Source organism: Labrus bergylta, chromosome 1 (assembly GCF_963930695.1).
Source record: "Labrus bergylta chromosome 1, fLabBer1.1, whole genome shotgun sequence".
Taxonomy (NCBI): domain Eukaryota; kingdom Metazoa; phylum Chordata; class Actinopteri; order Labriformes; family Labridae; genus Labrus; species Labrus bergylta.
Window position 1 is genome coordinate 31,974,122 of NC_089195.1, and position 23,930 is coordinate 31,998,051.

Genomic DNA, 23,930 nt, shown 5'->3' on the forward strand with positions numbered 1-23,930 from the left:
TTCTGCAGCCAGCCTCTAGTGGACACTTGAGGAACTGCAGGATTTTGCATTTCTGCATCGACTTCATTTTTTGACACCAGAGGTTTCTGCTTGGTTGAGGGGCCATCTATCACAATGGTGTTGGGCTTGTAAAGTGAGATAGACAGACAGATGTAAAGAAAAAGACAGACAGAGACAAACAGAGCAGCAGCAACAACAACAGAAATGAATGAATGTTGTTTATGCTACGGGTAATACTACATGCTCATATTGTCCTTGAAATGTGGAAACTACAGCTCAGGTTTCCATTGAAATGACTTTTGTCTGTTTAAAACAAATGGTAAATAAAAAAATGCTCTACTAAAAAACAGCATCATATAGTGAGCTCTGTTATGATCATCAACCTGTTGTGTTGCTGTTTGTCCAGTTGATGGCAGCATTCCAGTCTATAATGATTTACTGGAATTGAATCTTGACTTATTGAAGTTTGATCTGGAGGAAAGTGATACTGATATGATATGATGAGGAAGGTATTTAATGCTGATAGGAAAAACAAACAAATTTTTTTGGAATTTTTAGTTAAAAAGATCCCAGCTCATCTTAGCTCACATTTATTCATATTACCCGGCCAGTGACAACCAAGGATCCATGTGCACATCATGAAGCTGCTTTATTCGTGGCAGTGTGTTCTTGTCTACTCGTTTATTGATACTTTGAATACGTCCAATTAACCACAGCATTAATATAAAGGCAGAATCTGTCATTATATGCTGTGGTTCCCAACCTTTAATGGATTGTGAGCTCAGTTTGACTTCACAAAGCTCTGGGGACCACAGACATCCAAAACACATAGAGCTTTTTGCTTGATGCTGGGCGCATCACGCATTAATGAGACACACCGAGATACTGCAAGTGTGATCGTTTTTAGCATGTGCTACAAGGAACTGGATACCGTCTTGTAGCTTAATTAAGGCATATTATTTATATATTTTATTTTGGTCAATAATTTAAAATTTCAGGGGACCCCATTTGGACTCCATGCGGTACCCCAAGGTTGGGAAAGCCTGCATTATCGAGTCGGACTCACTGAATATTCAACTCAGATGGATTTCAGTTGGCAGGCTGTCCTGTGTGAAAACAGCTTAAGAGACATCCATAACCAGAGAGAGCAAATAGTGCTGCAATCACATGAACATTTGGTGCTTTAGTGCGCTTACGAGTCGGTTTTAAAGAAAGTGAAGAGAACGAGGAAGTGTGATGAATGCTTTAAATGGTCGTGAATAAATCAGATCTTGTGTGGCGATAAGTTGCTCTGTCATCAGATGAACATATAAGGGAAGAAGATGAAAATGGAAACGGGCCAAAACAAGACAACATGCCACCAACCGAGAGAGGAGCGGTGCGAAGTAGAATATCAGAGAGTGTGCAGATGTTTTCACACGGGGCTCCCTGACGAACATCAGGGAGTAAGAACAAGACAAGTGAGGATCTAGAGGGGAGGAAACGACGTCAGTAAGTGCAAACAAACAGCTTTAAGCACCCACCTGGGGGAGGGGTTACTGCCCTTTGTGATGTCATGAAGGGAAAATCTCCAAACGGCCTGTTTGAGCACACATTTTCTTAAAAGTGGAGCAGGCAAAAGACTTAGAGGATGGACTTTTCTCATAACTGGGGGGTGGTTTGTAGACGGCCTAGAGACACATTAGTGTTTAATTGTATTTTGGATAATGTGTGACCTTTAATACATCGTCATCAACAACTACATCAACAGCTGCACCACTTCTGCCTGAATGTATTTTTTATTTTCATTAAACAAGAGCTATCCTTCATGACACACAACATGAAACTTTATCACAGGGTTGTTTCATGTTTTTTTTATTTAGACTTTGTTTTATTACCATACAATCATAATTCAGTTTGTACAAGGTGCTAGTGCTAAAAAACACGATAAAGAAATAATTAAGAGTATACAGTTCATTTTACAAACACATACATGTATATAAACCTAATGTTCACGACACACAGAATCTGAATGACTGACAGTAGTGTAAGGACGTTTGTCGTTGATTTCATAAACTCATCTATGTTACATTTATTGTGGCACTGCTTTTTCTCCAACCAGGTCAATGATTAACTGTGTGTTACAGAACAGTTAATCATTCACATATATGGATGTTGATAAGGAGTTTTGTTTTCCACTTTTGGCTTGTCTTCAGTACAGTAGAGAATATTTGGTTTGACAGGCTCGAGCTTGACATGCAGGCTCGATCAGAATTCAAGATTTTAAAGGCATGCGAGGCGGTTTCTCTGAGAACTCGGTTGTGAAAAAAGTTAAATAAACCAAACCTCACAAAAGGGCCTATCACAGCCTGCTCTGTTGCCTCCGACCAGTTTGATGGATGTCTGGCATTCCTGAAATGTTTGTCTTATGACTACATACTCTAACACAGTGAATGAAATTCCCAAACTTTTTTGTTCTCCTGATTGCGCCTGCGCAGACTGGCAGAGAGTGTCTGAAAGCACCATGGCAACAGCAGGCACGCCTGTTTTTATGCCTCTAACCCCTCCTGGCACAACATATATGAATAAAAGAAACGTTGGCAGGAAATAGCTGCCGACCTCCAGCTGCCGGGGAACACAGCGTTTTGTGTTTGAGCCGTGCATATGAGACACAGTGTGAGCACACAGGTGGTGATTTATAATCAGACCGTTGAGTGTGAGCACTTACAGTGTGAGCTGACATCCTTGCACAACATTCATACCACAGTACAGAGCACTTAAATCATAAAAAATGTTCCTAACGAGCATCTTGGCAGGATAAACTTATTCTGTATTTAATCCATTTTTCTGCAAATCCTATGATAAGATGAAAAACAAAAAAAAGTAAAGTAAAAGTAAAAAAGTAAAACGCTGCATTTAAAGCTGCATATTCCTCCCTTTCTGCTCCATAGACTTTTATTGTTGCTCAAGCAGCTGCCCCCCCTCTTCAACCTTTATTTTGTCCGCTCTGGACTTTTGAAAGTTGATGCTCAGGTGAATCCCCACACAGTCTTTGATTCAGTGATGGCTGAAGAGGAGACTCAGTCTGCTTTGGGGGTTTTATTATTTACAGAGAGGACAGTCAGAAATCAGGGAGGGAGATGGAGAGAGAGTGGGGAAAGACAGGCTAACTAACCCTTCACTAAAGACATGGAATGTGAAGAGGGAGTAAGAAGGAGGCTGATAAGCTGCCAAAAGCTACAGTTACTGCGTGGGCTAAATCATCACATTATACACGTTTGTCCTCCATAAATCAACATCAGAGACTCCGTGGTGTCGGAACGGTTCCCAATGTGGTTACTTTAAGACAACAGAGCCTGACCTGGACCCCTTTTACTCCTGTTGTCAGCGATATATGAGTCTTTGTTGACATTTTAAACTTGATTGGAGCTTGTTTACTTGGTAGATTAAAGGTGAACAAAGCGCTTACAGTTTCTTTTAAATCACAGTGATACAAGCTTTACCTGGTTATGTACATGGATGTTTGCATTAGGAAAAGTTAAAATGCTGACGCAGGCTCAAGCAAACAAGAAGTGTTGAGTTCAGTGGTTGTCTGTGAGAGTGGTCTTGGTTTCTCCTGCACAGAGAGAGGAAGAGAAAAAGAAAGGAAGAGGGAGGGTTAGTAACAAACTTATTACCTTGTTTGGTTGTTTGAATTTGCAACAGTTTTTGGATGCCACTTGTTTTAAAATAAGACAATCTGAGAATCCTTAATGATGCATTGTATCAGAAAGTATTGAAGCTTTAATAAAAACTAAAGACCTTCAGTCACAAGCTGTTTTCACATCTGCCTGAAAATCTATATGCACGGTGCAGCAGTCACAGTATATAAACGTCACTCCCCCCCTCCTATTGGCTTGAGCTGAATTCTCCTGATTATATCCTGCTGCGTTTTCACATCAGCTCACTCGGCTGTGGAGAAAAATGGGCTCTGGCAGGTGGCAAGTGTTGAAGCCCTAATATTTTGAACACAAAGCTGCAATGGCTCATTCAAATTCACACTCGTGTGTCATGAAGATGTGATGGTTTTTTATGTCTAACAAACAGGCAGCAGAAGTGGTGACTGTCTAAATTGCACAAACACATTGCTGCCAATGTATTATGTGCAATTTCAGACAATGTGCAGGAGTTTGCCTGTACATTTTTGGCAATAAAAAATGGAAATTCAACCATAATTGTGCACTTGGGACTAGGTATCGAAACTGTTTTTTTTTAATGTCGTCTAATTCTTACTAGAATTATATTGACGTTTAAATAGTGACAATCCAACTCAAATGTTTGAATTATATTTACCTGTAGTCAGACTTTCTTGAACATCTCCCTCCGTTTCCTGATCATCTCCTGAAAAACAGATGAAATGTCAGAGTGTGAATGAAGATTAAATCGTGACTTTAAACACAAAGACATTCTCGAGACTCACCTTCCTCCATGTGTATCACGACTTGATGGTCACCTGGAAAAAAAACCAATATATAATTATGGAGGAGGAAAATGGGCTGTAAAAACAACACCATGTAAATTTATTGACATCACCCTACACTGCGGAACAACTCATAAATCAGACATTAAAGGGAGCCCATCAAACACCTGGAGCCCAGTTAGAACACCGATGGTTGTACATGTAAGTTGTTATGTGACAGAAGTTATCAACAGTTGAAAACACGGCAGGAGGACATGCATGGACAGGCCTCGGAATGACATGTGAAACCTGTTTGTGGTGAGTTATTTGGTTACATGATGTTTCAAAAGATGTAGCCCAGGAGGCCCCACATCGCCTCGTTGAATTAAATTAAAAAAAACCTCAAACTCAAACTGCCTCAGGTTGTTAGACTCTTCAAACAGGTCAAGGTGCAGTTTGCATCCGCCCATGACGGTGAAATGGAAGCCTGGCAGTAGGGCTATGTGGAACGTGTTTAAAGTACTGTGCAATCAGGAATATAAGTCACACTGGTATTAAAGACACAGTCTGATTTAAGAGGTTTAAAATGTCTACCTGCGTAATGATTTCTCTTGTGTTCAGCCAAGTCCACAACGTGCAGCTTCTCTACAGCTTTCTGTTTTTGCTTTGTGTGGGTTTACACTCCTACTAGCTACACTAAGGAAGACGACGGTGAAAGTTGTGATGTTCTTGTTCTAAGTCCACTCTGATCAAACTGAGAGCTGGAGCTGAGGCGGGTTTTAAAGGTGACATATCCTCCTCCTCTTCAACCAGTTTAAATAAGTCTCAGAGCTCCTCAAAACATGTCTGTGAAGTTTCATGTTCTAAATCCACTCTGATCCTGTATTTGATCATGCCTATAAACCCCTCTATTTCAGCCCTGCTCAGAACAGGCTGTTTCTGTGTATGTACCTTTAAATATGTAAATGAGCTGTGTTTGACCACGCCCCCTCTCTGGAAGGGCTTGGGTGGCTCGGGCTTTCTCGCTCCATGTCCTATTGTTTGTGGTGAGAAGGCAGACTCAGAGGGCAGAACAAACACCTAGCTGTGGGAGTGTCACCCACCTGGGGGAGGGGCTACTGCCCTTTGTGATGTCATGACGGGAAAATCTACAAACGGCCTGTTTGAGCACACATTTTCTGAAAAGTGGATTGACTTTTCTCTTAATTGGGGGGTTTGTAGACAATCTCGGGACACAAATTAGTGTCTGACACCTTCAAAAGTTCTCGTGTTATCCATTGTCAGGAGTATTTATTTCCTTTTGGCTCTGACAGGAAACTAAGGGCACACTCACACTAGGCAAGCACGTTTGACCACAAAGGCCAGTTCGCTTTGACTAGAAGTGTGAGTGATCCATTTTGTGCATCAAGAAATGGAACACAGAAGGAAAAATAAAAGTGAACGCTCCCTCACTGCAAACATCTACTTCAGTTGACCGCCGTTTTTTTTAAAACAAAGCTCATGTCCTCACTCTACTGTTAAAAACAAACGTCACATTTATAGTAAATACACTAATGAACCCAACCCGACAACAAAGGAGAGCGTACTTTCCCAGCGTGCATAACGTGGCTGCATGCCAAGTGCTGATCAGGTTTGTCCACCTTTAAAAGTCCCCGTGTTATCCATTGTCAGGAGTATTTATTTCCTTTTGGCTCTGACAGGAAACAAAGGGCACACTCACACTAGGCAATCACGTTTGACCACAAAGGCCAGTTCGCTTTGACTAGTAGTGTGATTGATCCGTTTCGTGCATGATACTGGTACTTTAAAGAGGTCATATTATCCCCCCCCTCCACCTTTTCAAACAGTCCCCTGTGGTCTAAATGAAACATCTGTGCTGTGCTTTGGTCAAAATATAACATGAATCAAGCACCAGAGGAGGTTTGTGACCCTGTCTAAACCAGCTCTCTCAGAACGCTCCGTTTTGGTGTGTGTGTCTCTTTAAATGTAATGAGCCCCCGCTGAGTTTTCCCCGTAGACATCACACCTCTGTCGAGAGAATAAAAATGGCCAACCTGTGCTAAAGTTTTGTTTTAGTCTGGGGGTGGAGTCCATGTGTGGAGATATTAGGGGAGGGTTTTATTTATTTTTTTACCAGAATCCCACTGTGACATCACAAGGAGAGCACATTTGAAACAGAGCATTTTTCTCTGTGTTGTAAGACTTATGCAGACCACAAACAAAGGACTGGATGGGTTTATTTCACATTTTGTGGGTCAGTAGACACTCAGGTTACCCAAATATATGTTCAAAAACACTGTACAAGTGGACTTTTCATAACACAGTATGTCCCCTTTAAGGTCTTACAACAATGCATTTGCAAAGTCCAGGATGCAGGACAGCATCCAACATCCTCCTCTGGTGCAAAATGACATAGGTTTCAATATATTAATACCATTTTGAATTTCAAGAGATTTAAAGTTAAGATGGCTAAATGTTAAATAAACAAGAATGCATTTTCAATGGTCAGTTTTTGAAACTGCCATGTTAAATATACAGATATATATTTAATGGTACTCACGCTGAGATCGTCTATTGTAAAGTAGCAACAGTAGCAACCCCACGATCAGAGACCCGACGACCAACACAGGAGCCACTATCTTGGTGGCCAAAATCCTGTTTGAGTCTTTGGTGTCTTTGGCGCCTTGTTCCAGCCCTGAATAAATCAAATAGAAGAAAATAAAAAGTTACAGATGTAATACTTCACATGGATATAAAGATAGAACATAGAAGAAGATATTTGGAGTGGTGGGAAATTCCCCCTGTGATACTTTTAGCTGCAAACATTCACTTTCTCTAAAACAGATATTAATCAGCTGATGATAAGTGACCGTTTACTGCATTCAGCAGATGTGGGGACTTGTAACAGCTCGGCTAAGGTCACTGCACAGATATCAACAAACCAGTTCATGAGTTTTCCCGTCAAAGAGTATGAACAATGGATCAAAACTTTCATGAAATCAAGAAGCTTGACCCCCCCATGGTTTAGAGAAAGTACTGGGTCAAACTTGGAGACTTATTGATGTCTTACAAGATGGAAGGAAACAAAACTGAAGCAACGTGGGAGGGAAAGTTGCTCCGACTTGTTTTTTTAAGGAAGCTTCAGCCTTGTTGTGGTTTAATGTTTACAAGTTCAGTCTGAGCTGCCAAGATTTTCTTTTCCCCTGCATAATCAAAACACTCCTGGGGATATTTTGCTCTTTGGACTCAGCTCTCATGGTTAAAATAACAGTTAGTGTTCAAATCAAGGGTGCTGCCAAATAAGCCCTAAGGTTCACCCAGGTTCTTCATATTCTAGAAACAAACAAACACCTGCAAATCCGATTTGATAACGCTGAATATTCACCCTTCTTTAACATCTTGATTTATAGAAATATGTCGCATTTCAGGAACGTCTTTATTCAGCTTCTGGCAGCCTGATTCTGTGTTTTGAGTTTGTATCGGACTCACACAGTTTCCATCTTCGACATCTATAGTCGCCTACAAACAGGGGCGTGTCTAAAAAGGGTTGGCGTGGGCCCCCCCTTGAAATCTGATTGGCCACCCCGTGGTGCCTGGTGAACGGCTAGGTCGGGAGAATCTCCGGAGCGGTCCTCCTGCAATTATCTAGATATTATCCGGAGTGCATATGTGAAAACAGCTTTAGTGAGTACAGCAAAGTCCGGACTGTTCAGTGTTTGTGCTGACGGGTGAGATAAGGCCGGGCCGGCTACCTGAATGAATAAATCAAAAAAAGGGAACCTACAAGTCACCATCATTCATGTCTTCAGTTACAAGATTTTGATTGCTAGGCCTCAATCATTTCCTCAGATCAATTCTATGTCCATATCGTACTTCTGATAAATCCTCCTGGCGTTCCTCCCTCTATGACGGCCCCCTGGGTTCAAGTTCCTCTTAGTTGAGCAATCCTAAAAGAAGACCTGATTGCGTAACGGCATTGACGTCGGGCGTTGCTTCAAAAAAATGTTTTGAATGACATAACATGTGACTGTAGCTAAAAGAAATCTGACAAAAAGTACCAGTTGTTGTGTGAAGAAGGAAACGAGTATCATGTGTGGTGCTCGACAACGGATACCTCTGGCCGATGGTGGTTTGTCCTGCACTGTGAAAGATTTCTCTGCCTCTTCGTCTCCTCTGGCGTTGAACACTTTGCAGGTGTACTGGGAGAAGGCAGATCCTCGCTGTATTTTCAGCGTGCTTGAGAGGATAAACAGACCATTCTCTGTCTTCAGCACCTCCACCTCGGGTTGGTCTAACCAAGGCTTGTTGTCTTTATCAAACCAGCTGAGTCGGCCTTTTGGGTAGCCGGTGGACTTGCATGTCAGGGAACCGTCGGTGTTCAGATCAATGTCCTGAGGTTGAGGCTGAATAGTTGGCACTCCGTATTTGGCTTGAAGGAGAACATGGAGATGAAACATGATTATTAATCTGAACTTCAACCCTCGACATCAATCATCACACTATTATTTTACCACTGATATTTGATGTGTGATAAGCAAATGTACTTTATGACAGCAGACATCTTATATGTCATAAAGAAACAGAAAGTAGCAAAGACACCGAGCAAACATTGAACAGTCTCTGTTGAAGGTAAATACCAGCCTGATGGGGAAGGAAAGTCTCCCGTTCTCCACACAATCTACATTCCATCTAGCTCACTTTTACATCTTTCCTGCAGTCCATCTTCTGTCTTTAATCTTATAAATGTTTACACAAACAGACAGAAAAATGAGCTCTCAGGGGCTGCTTCAGAGATTAATCATTCCCTCAAAATGATCTGTGTGTGTGCGTGCGTGCGTGCATGTGTGTGTGTGTGTGTGTGTGTGTGTGTGTGTGTGTGTGTGTGTGTGTGTGTGTGTGTGTGCCAAAGAAGCTGATGCAAAGTTTTATCTTAGAGCTCACCTGTGACGCTCAGTCTGGTTTGGTTCTTGTTATAACCACTGTCTGTGGTCACATAACATGTATAAACTCCCTCGTCCTTAACAGCAGTTTTGTGAATGAGCAGGGATACGTCCGTGTTCTTGTTGTTCCAGGACGGTTCAGCAAATGAATATCCAGGCAACGATGTTAGTTTTCCATTTTCGTATTTAAGTACGGGTTCTTCAACCCCCTCTCTACTCCAAGTTACCACCACGATTTCAGGATCTTCTACCTCTTTTGAGTAGTGGATTACACAGTCAAGTCGTGACTCCTGCTCATACTGTCCGATGTTTTGAGTCTTGCAGTGAATTTTCACAAAGGCTGTGAAGAAAGAATCACATGAATACCAAGAAGAATCAAATATTTCAAACTCCGATATGACAGAGGAACTTAAACTTACTCTGTGAACTTGCGCTGTTGAGGACAGCGAGCGTTAAGAGCAGAAAACCAGCGGAGGCCATGTTCCTTTACCTGAAATGAAAGTAAAATAAATGACTGCTTTATGCTGCATTCATGTGGTGTTGGAAACATCGGAAAAACGAGTTTCCGAGTGGTAAAATGCACATGAACACCAACTCAAGTTGGAACAACAACTCGGAAATTCGGAAAAGAATTAGGTGTCCGACTTGACGTCAGAATCGTCACCACATGAGGGGCAAAATATGATTTTGTTAATGTTAACAAACTTTTTATTAAGCTAATTAACGTATTGTACATCCACTTTTTGCTCAGATATCACTTTTAACAGTTACATTTCACTGATCTTCTTCGTAGCATCAACGCTGTTTTTTGCTGTTGTTACAACTTTCCAAACTGAAATCAAAGTGAACACACTGAAGTCGGAAGAACGACTTTCCAACTCGGAAACTTGGACCACCCGAGCAGCACTTGAATGCAGCATTAAATGGATTCAATATAGACTGCGGTGAAGCCAGCCGCTCCTCGAGTTTACACGGTGAAGTGAGCCGCCCCTAAATTTGAAGTGCCCACGTATTCTGATCTTTACGGTAAATGCTCCGGACTGCAGAGCGAGCAGGAGGAACAGACAGGGAGAGCGATGACGTCAAGTGCTAAATGTGTAGTCTTAAACTGACTATGAGATACACGTGTATGAAACGGGAGGAAACAGAATACTGTTCAGGGAATAGCTCTGGAGGTCGGAGAAGTTAGTTTGGGAATAATTCTGCGAGTCTGCGGTAACTTCCGTTTTTCAAAAATAAGGTGTTCACAATTTTAAAAAAAAACAGTTTTCCTGAAGAAAACAATAATTATATATATGTTCTTACATAAGTACACCATGATTCTGATATGGTTGGACTTAGTACTTCTTAGACTACATGCACAGGTACTATGAAGTACTTTTACTGTGTACTACCATTAGCATACTAACACAACAATGCAGCTAGAGTATCATAAACATAAGCAATGTCATAAAAAAAATCACACCATTTAAAATACACATGCTCAAAAGAGTCAAACACATTAAATTCTGCTATTCTAAAATAATTTATTTTCGAATAGTTAAGGACGAGACCTCTCGTTCAGTATTCATGAAGGATTTGGAGGGCCAAGGTCTTTGTTAGTTATAGATGGATGGATCCTTTATTGTCATTGCAGATCACTACACAATGAAATTCAGTCCAGCCTCAACCCCTTGATACTTTATCAAAATATTTTTAAATAATTCAAAGATATAGAAAGTAAGCAAGTTTATGGCACATAAGGAAAAAAAATGCTTGAAATTACAAGGATTTTTACAAAATCAAGAAAAAGAAGCTGTCATGTGTTACCAGAGATTGTACTCTTTCAAAAATCAACCTCTTCTTCATCATTCCCCCCACAAATTAAAAAATAAATGCACATGCTCAATAATGGTATTAGAATTAAGTCTTCTCATGAGAGAGAGGAGCTCAGCTGTTGAGTAGATAATACAATTACATTATAAGGAGTTGGATTTTATTGCAATCCCAACTGTTAGATAGATGTAGTTGTTGGTGTTCAGAGTCTTTGTAATTTCACATGTATGTTCTACGAAAATGTTAATGTTTATAATAAATGTAAAAAAAGTCAATAGTGATTTTTTATTCGTGAAAGATTATTAATATTTGAAAAATGCTTGTATGTGTGTTTATTGCAAAATATTAAAAGTGCAACATGTAGCTGTGAAAGAGCGAATCAAATTGGTACTGTCACATTCAAAACACTGCAGAGAGCTGTGCTGTGTAAGGGAGCTTGACAGTGGATTTCTCAAAAAGCACAGAGTAAAAGTACTTCATAGTACCTGTGCATGTAGTCTAAGAAGTACTAAGTCCAACCATATCAGAATCATGGTGTACTTATGGAAGAACATATTTTTTTATATTTTTTTCCCAGGGAAACACCTTATTTTGAAAAACGGAAGTTACCGCAGACTCGCAATATTATTCCCAAACTAACTTCTCCGACCTCCAGAGCTATTCCCTGAACAGTATTTTGTTTGCTCCCGTTTCATACACGTGTATCTCATAGTCAGTTTAAGACTACACATTTAGCACTTGACGTCATCGCTCTCCCTGTCTGTTCCTCCTGCTCGCTCTGCAGTCCGGAGCATTTACCATAAAGATCAGAATACGTGGGCACTTCAAATTTAGGGGCGGCTCACTTCACCATGTAAACTCGAGGAGCGGCTGGTTTGACCGCAGTCAATAAAGCATTTGGCAGTTTTTTCGAGCTCTGCGGGAGAAAGTCCACTTCTAGAGGAGCAGGGAGAAAAGGCGACAGCAGCTTAGTGTAATCTGAAAAAGAGAAGATGTGCTGTTTCATCATATAGGGTGAAGTCAGGTAAAATTGGCCAGGTAAGGTTGGAGCATCATAGACCTTCGACAATGTACAACCAATCACAATAAATGATCTTGCACTCATGCTACTTGTTGGAGCCAAATGAGGTGTTTGTTTTGTGTGATGCTATTTTCCTTGTGCTTGTGTGTGTTGGCCCTCTACTGGGCACTATGTGTAGCCTGGGCGGATGCTGTGGTTAAGGCAAGGCTCCAGGTGAGGTGGGACAGGTGATTGAATGGAGGCAAACAGTTTTTTTTTTTACCGTGTCAGCCTGTCGGAGTTAAACGCATCCAACGCGGATTTGTTTGTTTTATTTATAGACAGTGGTTCGTCTTATTTTCCTTTATTTGATAAGAAGTGTTTAAAAAGAAATGGATTGAAATATCCAAATCAAATCATCAATGGACTGTGTTCATTTCTTTGAGCTAAGCACGCGTCAGAAAGCTTCCACATTCATCCCTCAAGTGACTTTTCTAAACAATATTGGGTTTGTTAAAATTGGTCACTGCACTACTGTAACCCCCTTCTTCTGGTTCTATCTCAGCAGACAGTAGAGATCACGCGACAACTTCTCTCAGGTTCATGGCATTTATTTATCAGCACACAGCTGTCAGGCAAACACAAACATATGATAGGTGATGATGGTAAAACATAGACACATATTTTGTGTCAATTAAGGGTCCAGAAGTGTCTTTGAAGATTCTGCACAAGTGCTATCCATCCATCTGCACTTCCTGCAAGAGAGTGTATGTTGTCCTCCAATGCTGCCCTCTTCTGGTAATCGTCTGAACTGAAGCTCTGAGGCTTCCATTGTAAAGGAGGAAAATAAAGGATATAGAATTACAGCGTTGCTGTGATTTTAAGCATATTCTTCAGAGCTCCAAGCACCTTTCTGAAAACAGACTGCTCCCTTCTCCTAGGGCCCCTAATTAATCTCCTCCTCCTTCCTATAACCTGCCATGCCCGAGCTGTCCACCAGGTGTCCTCAAATACTTTCAACAGACTCTAGCCCTCACCTGCTCTCACTCCTCTCCTGTTGATTCCAGCTTTGTGCCTCATGAGGACACATAAATATCATCTATGTATTTTATAAATATTTGTATTAGTGTGAATGCTTGTGCATTGCACACTTCATGTTTTACAGAAAAACACTTCATGAAAACATGCACATGCTTGACAGGTTTTCTTTGAAACAATTATGACAACATATCAAGCAGTAACCTAACAAGCTAACAGTGAAGCTAACAGGAAGTGCAAAACAACTGCACTTCTTCAAGTGGCCACATGGGGCACAAAACAGCAACAAAACAAAAGAAGAGCTTTGGTCTTCAAAGCGTTCTTTATTCATGACAAGAAGGATGCATTGTGGTTAAACTCAAAATCAAAGCTATCAAAGATTGACAGAAGGAGGCTGCTGGCTGTCTGCTGTGTCAACTAAGACCTAAGGGGCCAACAACAACAACCTACAAATGGACCCAATAAAGCACATAAAACACCTTAAAGTCAAAGTGATGGGATTTTTATGAGTCACAAAAAATAATTTAAAAAAGTCAAAAAATTACTGAGGGAGGCTCCCGCAGCAGCCGCCACTCCAAAACTCTTTGGGGCGGCAGTAGCTCAGTCTGTGGAGACTTGGTTTGGGAACCTGAAGGGTCGCTGGTTCAAGTCCTGGTGAAGACCAAAATATGGAAGCTGGAGAGGTGCCAGGTCACTACCCGAGTACTGCCCTTGAGCAAGGCTCCAACAGCTCCGGCGTGCATCCTGCAAAGCAACGTGTAGGAGCGCTAAGCAACATTTAGCAAAGTTATAGTGGCAAGAAAACAGACAGAAACCTCAAAAAGGACCAGACTCATGTTGAACTCGTACACTGTAAATATGAATATATGAAGCCTGAGTGATTTTACCCATCTGTTCCTGCAGGGGGCGCTGGAATCCCACTGATGGCGGTCTCCATGCTGGAAATCACGTCTCAGCCTAACTTTCATTCAACCTAACGAGCTGAGGCAGATTTTAAGCCTCCTGACAAACCGTTGCACCGTGTCCGCTTGTCATTTAGGTCAGCTACGCTCCTTATTTTGAATAACACTTATCCTTCATAAAATCAAAACAGCTGAGTTGTTAAAAAAAATCACCCCTCTTACAGTGTGTGCCGATCGAGACATGAGCTAACCAGACCTATTTAGTTATTTAAACCAGGTTGAAAACGTGTTTATTTATACTGTAGCGTTTTTAAAATGGGTGTGTGTGTGTGACTTCTGGTGCTTCTGCAGCCAGCCTCTAGTGGACACTTTTTTTTCCCACATTTTTCGACACCAGAGGTTTCTGCTTGGTTGAGGGGCCATCTGTCACAATGGTGTTGGGCTTGTAAAGTGAGATAGACAGACAGATGGAAAGAAAAAGACAGACAGAGACAAACAGAGTAGCAGCAACAACAACAGAAATGAATGAATGTTGTTTATGCTACGGGTAATACTTTGAAAACTTGTGTTGTCTGCACGGCAGTACTCTTTGTCAGAAAGTGGACTTTATTTCAACAGAGCTGATCTGGATCAGTTCTATTTATGGAAGCATTCTTCTTTCTCTGTTCACCACAACAGGAGCTTATCTCACTTGTTCTGCAGGCTGGATTTAGATGCAGGCAGAACCAACAAACCAAACGGAAACAGTAACTGTTGGAGATATCTAGAGCAGATTTTAAACTTGATATTCTGTTGACCCTTGTGGGAATGATTTAAGTCAACAGCAAAGTGATTTATTTGGATTATGGCAAACTGGAAAAGGAACCTTATTGTTTACATGCTCATATTGTCCTTGAAACGTGGAAACTACAGCTCAGGTTTCCATTGAAATGACTTTTGTCTGTTTAAAACAAATAGTAAATAAAAAAATGCTCTACTAAAAAACAGCATCATATAGTGAGCTCTGTTATGATCATCAACCTGTTGTGTTGCTGTTTGTCCAGTTGATGGCAGCATTCCAGTCTATAATGATTTACTGGAATTGAATCTTGACTTATTGAAGTTTGAGCTGGAGGAAAGTGATACTGATATGATATGATGAGGAAGGTATTTAATGCTGATATGAAAAACAAACAAATTCAGCCATATCCTGATTTTTTGGAATTTTTAGTTAAAAAGATCCCAGCTCATCTTAGCTCACATTTATTCATATTACCCGGCCAGTGACAACCGAGGATCCATGTGCACATCATGAAGCTGCTTTATTCGTGGCAGTGTGTTCTTGTCTACTCGTTTATTGATACTTTGAATACGTCCAATTAACCACAGCATTAATATAAAGGCAGAATCTGTCATTATATGCCGTGGTTCCCAACCTTTAATGGATTGTGAGCTCAGTTTGACTTCACAAAGCTCTGGGGACCACAGACATCCAAAACACATAGAGCTTTTTGCTTGATGCTGGGCGCATCACGCATTAATGAGACACACCGAGATACTGCAAGTGTGATCGTTTTTAGCATGTGCTACAAGGAACTGGATACCGTCTTGTAGCTTAATTAAGGCATATTATTTGTATATTTTATTTTGGTCAATAATTTGAAATTTCAGGGGACCCCATTTGGACTCCATGCGGTACCCCATGGTTGGGAAAGCCTGCATTATCGAGTCGGACTCACTGAATATTCAACTCAGATGGATTTCAGTTGGCAGGCTGTCCTGTGTGAAAACAGCTTAAGAGACATCCATAACCAGAGAGATCAAATAGTGCTGCAATCATATGAACATTTGGTGCTTTAGTGCGCTTACGAGTCGGTTTTAAAGAAAGTGAAGAGAACGAGGAAGTGTGATGAATGCTTTGAATGGTCGTGAATAAATCAGATCTTGTGTGGCGATAAGCTGCTCTGTCATCAGATGAACATATAAGGGAAGAAGATGAAAATGGAAACGGGCCAAAACAAGACAACATGCCACCAACCGAGAGAGGAGCGGTGCGAAGTAGAATATTAGAGAGTGTGCAGATGTTTTCACACGGGGCTCCCTGACGAACATCAGGGAGTAAGAACAAGACAAGTGAGGATCTAGAGGGGACGAAACGACGTCAGTAAGTGCAAACAAACAGCTTTAAGCACCCACCTGGGGGAGGGGTTACTGCCCTTTGTGATGTCATGAAGGGAAAATATCCAAAACGGCTTGTTTGAGCACACATTTTCTGAAAAGTGGAGCAGGCAAAAGACTTAGAGGATGGACTTTTCTCATAACTGGGGGGTGGTTTGTAGACGGACTAGAGACACATTAGTGTTTAATTGTATTTTGGATAATGTGTGACCTTTAATACATCGTCATCAACAACTACATCGACAGCTGCACCACTTTTGCCTGAATGTATTTTTTATTTTCATTAAACAAGAGCTATCCTTCATGACACACAACATGAAACTTTATCACAGGGTTGTTTTATGTTTTTTTTATTTAGACTTTGTTTTATTACCATACAATCACAATTCACAGTTTGTACAAGGTGCTAGTGCTAAAGTGCTAAAAAACACGATTAAAAAATAATTAAAAGAGTATACAGTTCATTTTACAAACACATACATGTATATAAACCTAATTTTCACGACACACAGAATCTGAATGACTGACAGTAGTGTAAGGACGTTTGTCGTTGATTTCATAAACTCATAAACTTCATAAACTGCTTTTTCTCCAAACAGGTCAATGATTAACTGTGTGTTACAGAACAGTTAATCATTCACATTTATGATTGATTAGGAGTTTTGTTTTCCACTTTTGGCTTGTCTTCAGTACAGTAGAGAATATTTGGTCTGACTGGCTCGAGCTCGACACGCAGGCTCGATCAGAATTCAAGATTTTAAAGGCATGCGAGGCGGTTTCTCTGAGAACTCGGTTGTGAAAAAAGTTAAATAAACCAAACCTCAAAAAAAGGGCCTATCACAGCCTGATCTGTTGCCTCCGACCAGTTTGATGGATGTCTGGCATTCCTGAAATGTTTGTCTTATGACTACATACTCTCACACAGTGAATGAAATTCCCAAACTTTTTTGTTCTCCTGATTGCGCCCGCGCAGACTGGCAGAGAGTGTCTGAAAGCACCATGGCAACAGCAAGCACGCCTGTTTTTATGCCTCTAACCCCTCCTAGCACAACATATATGAATAAAAGAAACGTTGGCAGGAAATAGTTGCATTTCCTTAAAATACATACACACACACACACACACACACACACAAACACGAATTAAAAGTATTGCATGATTCTAACCCTTCACTAAAGACATGGAACGTGAAGAGGGAGTAAGAAGGAGGCTGATAAGCTGCCAAAAGCTACAGTTATTGCGTGGGCTAAATCATCACATTATACACTTTTGTCCTCCATAAATCAACATCAGAGACTCCGTGGTGTCGGAACGGTTCCCAATGTGGTTACTTTAAGACAACAGAGCCTGACCTGGACCCCTTTTACTCCTGTTGTCAGCGATATATCAGTCTTTGTTGACATTTTAAACTTGATTGGAGCTCGTTTACTTGGTAGATTAAAGGTGAACAAAGCGCTTGCAGTTTCTGTTAAATCACAGTGATACAAGCTTTACCTGGTTATGTACATGGATGTTTGCATTAGGAAAAGTTAAAATGCTGATGCGGGCTCAAGCAAACAAGAAGTGTTGATTTCAGTGGTCGTCAGTAAGAGTGGTCTTGGTTTCTCCTGCACAGAGAGATGAAGAGAAAAAGAAAGGAAGAGGGAGGGTTAGTAACAAACTTATTACCTTGTTTGGTTGACTGAATTTGCAACAGTTTTTGATGCCACTTGTTTTAAAATAAGACAATCTGAGAATCCTTAATGATGCATTGTATCAAAAAGTATTGAAGCTTTAATAAAAACTAAAGACCTTCAGTCACAAGCTGTTTTCACATCTGCCTGAAAATCTATATGCACGGTGCAGCAGTCACAGTATATAAACGTCACTCCCCCCCTCCTATTGGCTTGAGCTGAATTCTCCTGATTATATCCTGCTGCGTTTTCACATCAGCTCACTCGGCTGTGGAGAAAAATGGGCTCTGGCAGGTGGCAAGTGTTGAAGCCCTAATATTTTGAACACAAAGCTGCAATGGCTCATTCAAATTCACACTCATGTGTCATGAAGATGTGATGATTTTTTATGTCTAACAAACAGACAGCAGAAGTGGTGACTGTCTAAATTGCACAAACACATTGCTGCCAATGTATTATGTGCAATTTCAGACAATGTGCAGGAGTTTGCCTGTACATCTTTGGCAATAAAAAATGGAAATTCAACCAAAATTGTGCACTTGGGGCTAGGTATCGAAACTTTTTTTTTTTAATGTCGTCTAATTCTTACTAGAATTATATTGACGTTTAAATAGTGACAATCCAACTCAAATGTTTGAATTATATTTACCTGTAGTCAGACTTTCTTGAACATCTCCCTCCGTTTCCTGATCATCTTCTGAAAAACAGATGAAATGTTAGAGTGTGAATGAAGATTAAATCGTGACTTTAAACACAAAGACGTTCTCGAGACTCATCTTGTCATCACTCCTCTGTAGAGAGAATAAAAATGGCCAACCTGTGCTAAAGTTTTGTTTTAGTCTGGGGGTGGAGTCCATGTGTGGAGATATCAGGGGAGGGTTTTATTTATATTTTACCAGAATCCCACTGTGACATCGCAAGGAGAGCACATTTGAAACAGAGCATTTTTCTCTGTGTTGTAAGACTTATGCAGACCACAAACAAAGGACTGGATGGGTTTATTTCACATTTTGTGGGTCAGTAGACACTCAGGTTACCCAAATATATGTTCAAAAACACTGTACAAGTGGACTTTCATAACACAGTATGTCCCCTTTAAGGTCTTACAACAATGCATTTGCAAAGTCCAGGATGCAGGACAGCATCCAACATCCTCCTCTGGTGCAAAATGACATAGGTTTCAATATATTAATACCATTTTGAATTTCAAGAGATTTAAAGTTAAGATGGCTAAATGTTAAATAAACAAGAATGCATTTTCAATGGTCAGTTTTTGAATTCAGGCTGCCATGTTGAATATACAGATATATATTTAATGGTACTCACACTGAGATCGTCTTTTTTAAAGTAGCAACCCCACGATCAGAGACCCGACGACAAACACAGAAGTCACTATCATGGTGTCCAAAATCATGTTTGAGTCTTTGGAGCCATTGGTGCCTTCGGCGCCTTGTCCATGCCCTGAATAAATAAAATAGAAGAAAATAAAAAGTTACAGATGTAATACTTCACATGGATATAAAGATAGAACATAGAAGAAGATATTTGGAGTGGTGGGAAATTCCCCCTGTGATACTTTTAGCTGCAAACATCCACTATCTCTTTCTCTCTAGGGGGGGGAGGGGGGGTCTGAGTTAATGATCTGCCCTCCCAGACAAAGTAGAAAGTAAAGACAACGACTGGAGGGGATTTTGGTGTTGCAAACGCGCGACTGTCAACTGCAAAACAGATATTAATCAGCTGATGATAAGTGACCGTTTACTGCATTCAGCAGATGTGGGGACTTGTAACAGCTCGGCTAAGGTCACTGCACAGATATCAACGAACCAGTTCATGAGTTTTCCCGTCAAAGAGTATGAACAATGGATCAAAACTTTCATGAAATCAAGAAGCTTGACCCCCCCATGGTTTAGAGAAAGTACTGGGTCACACTTGGAGACTTATTGATGTCTTACAAGATGGAAGGAAACAAAACTGAAGCAACGTGGGAGGAAAAGTTGCTCCGACTTGTTTTTTTAAGGAAGCTTCAGCCCTGTTGTGGTTTAATGTTTACAAGTTCAGTCTGAGCTGCCAAGATTTTCTTTTCCCCTGCATAATCAAAACACTCCTGGGGATATTTTGCTCTTTGGACTCAGCTCTCATAATTAAAATAACAGTTAGTGTTCAAATCAAGGGTGCTGCCAAATAAGCCCTAAGGTTCACCCAGGTTCTTCATATTCTAGAAACAAACAAACACCTGCAAATCCGATTTGATAACGCTGAATATTCACCCTTCTTTAACATCTTGATTTATAGAAATATGTCGTATTTCAGGAACGTCTTTATTCAGCTTCTGGCAGCCTGATTCTGTGTTTTGAGTTTGTATCGGACTCACACAGTTTCCATCTTCGACATCTATAGCCGCCTACAAACAGGGGCGTGTCTAAAAAGGGTTGGCGTGGGCCCCCCCTTGAAATCTGATTGGCCACCCCGTGGTGCCTGGTGAACGGCTAGGTCGGGAGAATCTCCGTAGCGGTCCTCCTGCAATTATCTAGATATCATCTGGAGTGCATATGTGAAAACAGCTTTAGTGAGTACAGCAAAGTTTGGACTGTTCAGTGTTTGTGCTGACGGGTGAGATAAGGCCGGGCCGGCTACCTGAATGAATAAATAAAAAAAAAAGGGAACCTACAAGTCACCATCATTCATGTCTTCAGTTACAAGATTTTGATTGCTAGGCCTCAATCATTTCCTCAGATCAATTCTATGTCCATATCGTACCCTGTTCCATTATTCACCATGTACCTTAATAACTTATCATTTAGTATTTGCCTACTTGCACATAGTTCTGTATATATATATTTATTTCTCGTTTACTGCATATAGTTCTGTTTACATCTGTTAGTCCGATCACTGTCCACTTATATCTACTTTTTTATATTTTGTGTTTTTAAGTTAAGTTTAAGCTTTAAGTTTTATTTAAATTGACACTTTCTATTTAGGTTAAAATGTTTCGTTTACTTGCACTGTTGTTAATTTACTGCTCTGTGTGCCTTTGAATTGCCCCCCGGGGACAAATAAAGTTTTTTGAATTGAATTGAATTGTACTTCTGATAAATCCTCCTGGCGTTCCTCCCTCTATGACGGCCCCCTGGGTTCAAGTTCCTCTTAGTTGAGCAATCCTAAAAGAAGACCTGATTGCGTAACGGCATTGACGTCGGGTGTTGCTTCAAAAAAATGTTTTGCATGACATAACATGTGACTGTAGCGAAAAGAAATCTGACAAAAAGTACCGGTTGTTGTGTGAAGAAGGAAACGAGTATCATGTGTGGTGCTCGACAACGGATACCTCTGGCCGATGGTGGTTTGTTCTGCACTGTGAAGGATTTCTCCGCCTCTTCGTCTCCTCTGGCGTTGAACACTTTGCAGGTGTAGTTGGAGAAGGCAGATCCTCCCTGTATTTTCAGCGTGCTTGAGAGGATAAACAGACCATTCTCTGTCTTCAGCACCTTCACCTCGGGTTGCTCTAACCAAGGCTTGTTGTCTTTATCAAACCAGCTGAGTCTGCCTTTTGGGTAGCCGGTGGACTTGCATGTCAGGGAACCGTCGGTGTTCAGATCAATGTCCTGAGGTTGAGGCTGAATAGTTGGCACTCCGTATTTGGCTTGAAGGAGAACATGGAGATGAAACATGATTATTAATCTGAACTTCAACCCTCGACATCAATCATCACACTATTATTTTACCACTGATATTTGATGTGTGATAAGCAAATGTACTTTATGACAGCAGACATCTTATTTGTCATAAAGAAACAGAAAGTAGCAAAGACACCGAGCAAACATTGAACAGTCTCTGTTGAAGGTAAATACCAGACTGATGGGGAAGGAAAGTCTCCCGTTCTCCACACAATCTACATTCCATCTAGCTCACTTTTACATCTTTCCTGCAGTCCATCTTCTGTCTTTAATCTTATAAATGTTTACACAAACAGAAACAAAAATTAGCTCTCAGGGGCTGCTTCAGAGATAAATCATTCCCTCAAAATGATGTGTGTGTGTGTGTGTGTGTGTGTGTGTGTGTGTGTGTGTGTGTGTGTGTGTGTGTGTGTGTGTGTGTGTGTGCCAAAAAGCTGAGACAAAGTTTTATCTTAGAGCTCACCTGTGACGTTCAGTCTGGTTTGGTTGATGTTAAAACCACTGTTTGTGAACACATAACATGTATAAACTCCCTCGTCCTTAACAGCAGTTTTGTTAATGAGCAGGGATACGTTCACGTTCTTGTTGTTCCAGGACGGTTCAGCAAATGAATATCCAGGCAACGATGTTAGTTTTCCTTGGTCGTATTTAAGTACAGGTTCTTCAAACCCCTCTCTACTCCAAGTTACCAACATGATTTCAGGATCTTCTACCTCTCCCGAGTAGTGGATTACACAGTCAAGTCGTGACTCCTGCTCATACTGTCCGATGTTTTGAGTCTTGCAGTGAATTTTCACAAAGGCTGTGAAGAAAGAATCACATGAATACCAAGAAGAATCAAATATTTCAAACTCCATATGACGGAGGATCTTACCATAACCCTGTGAACTCCCTGCACTGTTGAGGACAGCGAGCGTTAAGAGCAGAAAACCAGCGGAGGCCATGTTCCTTTACCTGAAATGAAAGTAAAATAATTGAATGCTTTATGCTGCATTCATGTGGTGTCGGCAGGGTTGGGAAGTAACGGATTACATGTAACGGCGTTACGTATTTAAAATACAAAATAAGAGTAATTGTATTCCGTTTTAGTTACAGTTTAAATTGGTGTATTCTGAATACAGTTACTTTCTCAAACAAAGGATTGCCGGTAGAGATTACTTTACGGCACTACACGCAGGTTGCACTGTGCGGATGCAGAAGCAGGTGGCATTATGTGCGCAGGTGCGCTGCAAGTCAGTGCGCGAGAGCATTTTCCACACAACCGAACGACAATGGCAGAGGATGAGAAAAACGACCAGGAGGAGGACAAAAATGCATTTTTGGCATGGAAATTCAGAGGTCAAGAAGGCCGCAACATCACAGTGTTTACATCTTTCAAATGACAGAAAAATAAATGGCATGCATTCATTTTTTAATTTGATTCAATATTCTAATCGTTAAGGAAGAGGAACACCTTGTTGCCATATAGCCAAACAAAACTGAACATTCACAGCCTCTGCATTGTATAGAATTTCAACATTGACATTTATGTCTTCCTATTTCCCTCTTTTCGCCAACATTATATTTTTTTTATATTTCCTTTTTCTCGGGTCGCGCGTCTCTCCCCCAGCTCGCCCCCTCCGGTGCGCTCCTCTCCATAATGCGCTCGTCTCCTTCCTCTAAAGCCCGCTGCTGAGCACTCTGTAGGACGCTTGGATTGGGGGACCTCACCACTGTTTGTACCCCCGTCTTCGATACCTCTTTCCAGGGCATTTATATCCGATCAGACACAGCGCTGGCCAGCTGTCCGGTGCGCAACAACGGCGAGTGTAGAGCGTCCGTGCCAAAGAGGACACAGCTCACACCTCCTGCGCAATGTATGACACTTCATTCTTAAGATGAAGGGAAGAAAAGAGAGGCCCTGTTTAATGCCGAGGTTTTCTTATAACCAAAATATTCTTTGTAATATTGAGATTTATCTGCTATAACTCGAAAGTATTGTGCGTTTATTTGCCTCTCCCACTAATACCTATTTTGCGCTTGCAGTCATCCTGCTTTCTGTCCAAACGCTCCGTGATGTAAACCAGTAGAACACGCAAAAAAACTAACTTAAATATTACCGCCTCCACAAGGTTGGCACCTGAAGGCATTCGCGCAAATCTTAGTAGATCACCCGCAAAACGCCCACCAACCAAACGTGCAAACTTTTGGAGTGAACACGCAATTTAGTACTCTTTACTTGGGAGCTTAGTTAAATCAGGCCCTTATAGTAGAGGAACTTGGGCCCCTAAAAGTTGAGAGACCCCTACCCGAGGTAGAACAAAGCACGACC

The 23,930-nt window shown here is 41.0% G+C and overlaps 1 protein-coding gene across 5 annotated transcripts; it reads right to left on the reverse strand.

The window, feature by feature from the left end:
* Window positions 1-1,838: 1,838 nt before the first annotated feature.
* On the reverse strand, window positions 1,839-23,469 carry LOC110004404 (CD276 antigen homolog). 5 transcript variants are annotated; one of them, XM_065959301.1, is made up of 7 exons: window positions 22,494-22,786; window positions 9,359-9,697; window positions 8,532-8,846; window positions 6,978-7,112; window positions 4,439-4,471; window positions 4,312-4,359; window positions 1,839-3,595 (listed from the first exon to the last, which is right to left on the reverse strand). In XM_065959301.1, the coding sequence occupies exons 1-7, from the start codon at window positions 22,561-22,563 to the stop codon at window positions 3,561-3,563; spliced, it is 975 nt and encodes a 324-aa protein (XP_065815373.1). In that variant the 5' UTR covers window positions 22,564-22,786; the 3' UTR covers window positions 1,839-3,560. The 5 variants fall into 5 exon arrangements, 4 of the variants coding, with proteins under 4 accessions (XP_065815373.1, XP_065815378.1, XP_065815379.1 ...); XM_065959306.1 differs by lacking the exon at window positions 22,494-22,786 and adding an exon at window positions 9,777-9,910; XM_065959307.1 differs by lacking the exon at window positions 4,439-4,471.
* Between the last annotated feature and the right edge of the window lie 461 nt (window positions 23,470-23,930).

Coding starts and splice junctions, on each gene's coding strand:
- LOC110004404 (XM_065959301.1), bottom strand. CDS start 22,563: ATGGCCTCCGCTGGTTTTCTGCTCTTAACGCTCGCTGTCCTCAACAGT. Junction 4,360..4,438: donor CGTGATACACATGGAGGAAG/GTGAGTCTCGAG, acceptor TCTGTTTTTCAG/GAGATGATCAGGAAACGGAG. Junction 3,596..4,311: donor TCAAGAAAGTCTGACTACAG/GTAAATATAATT, acceptor CTCTCTGTGCAG/GAGAAACCAAGACCACTCTC.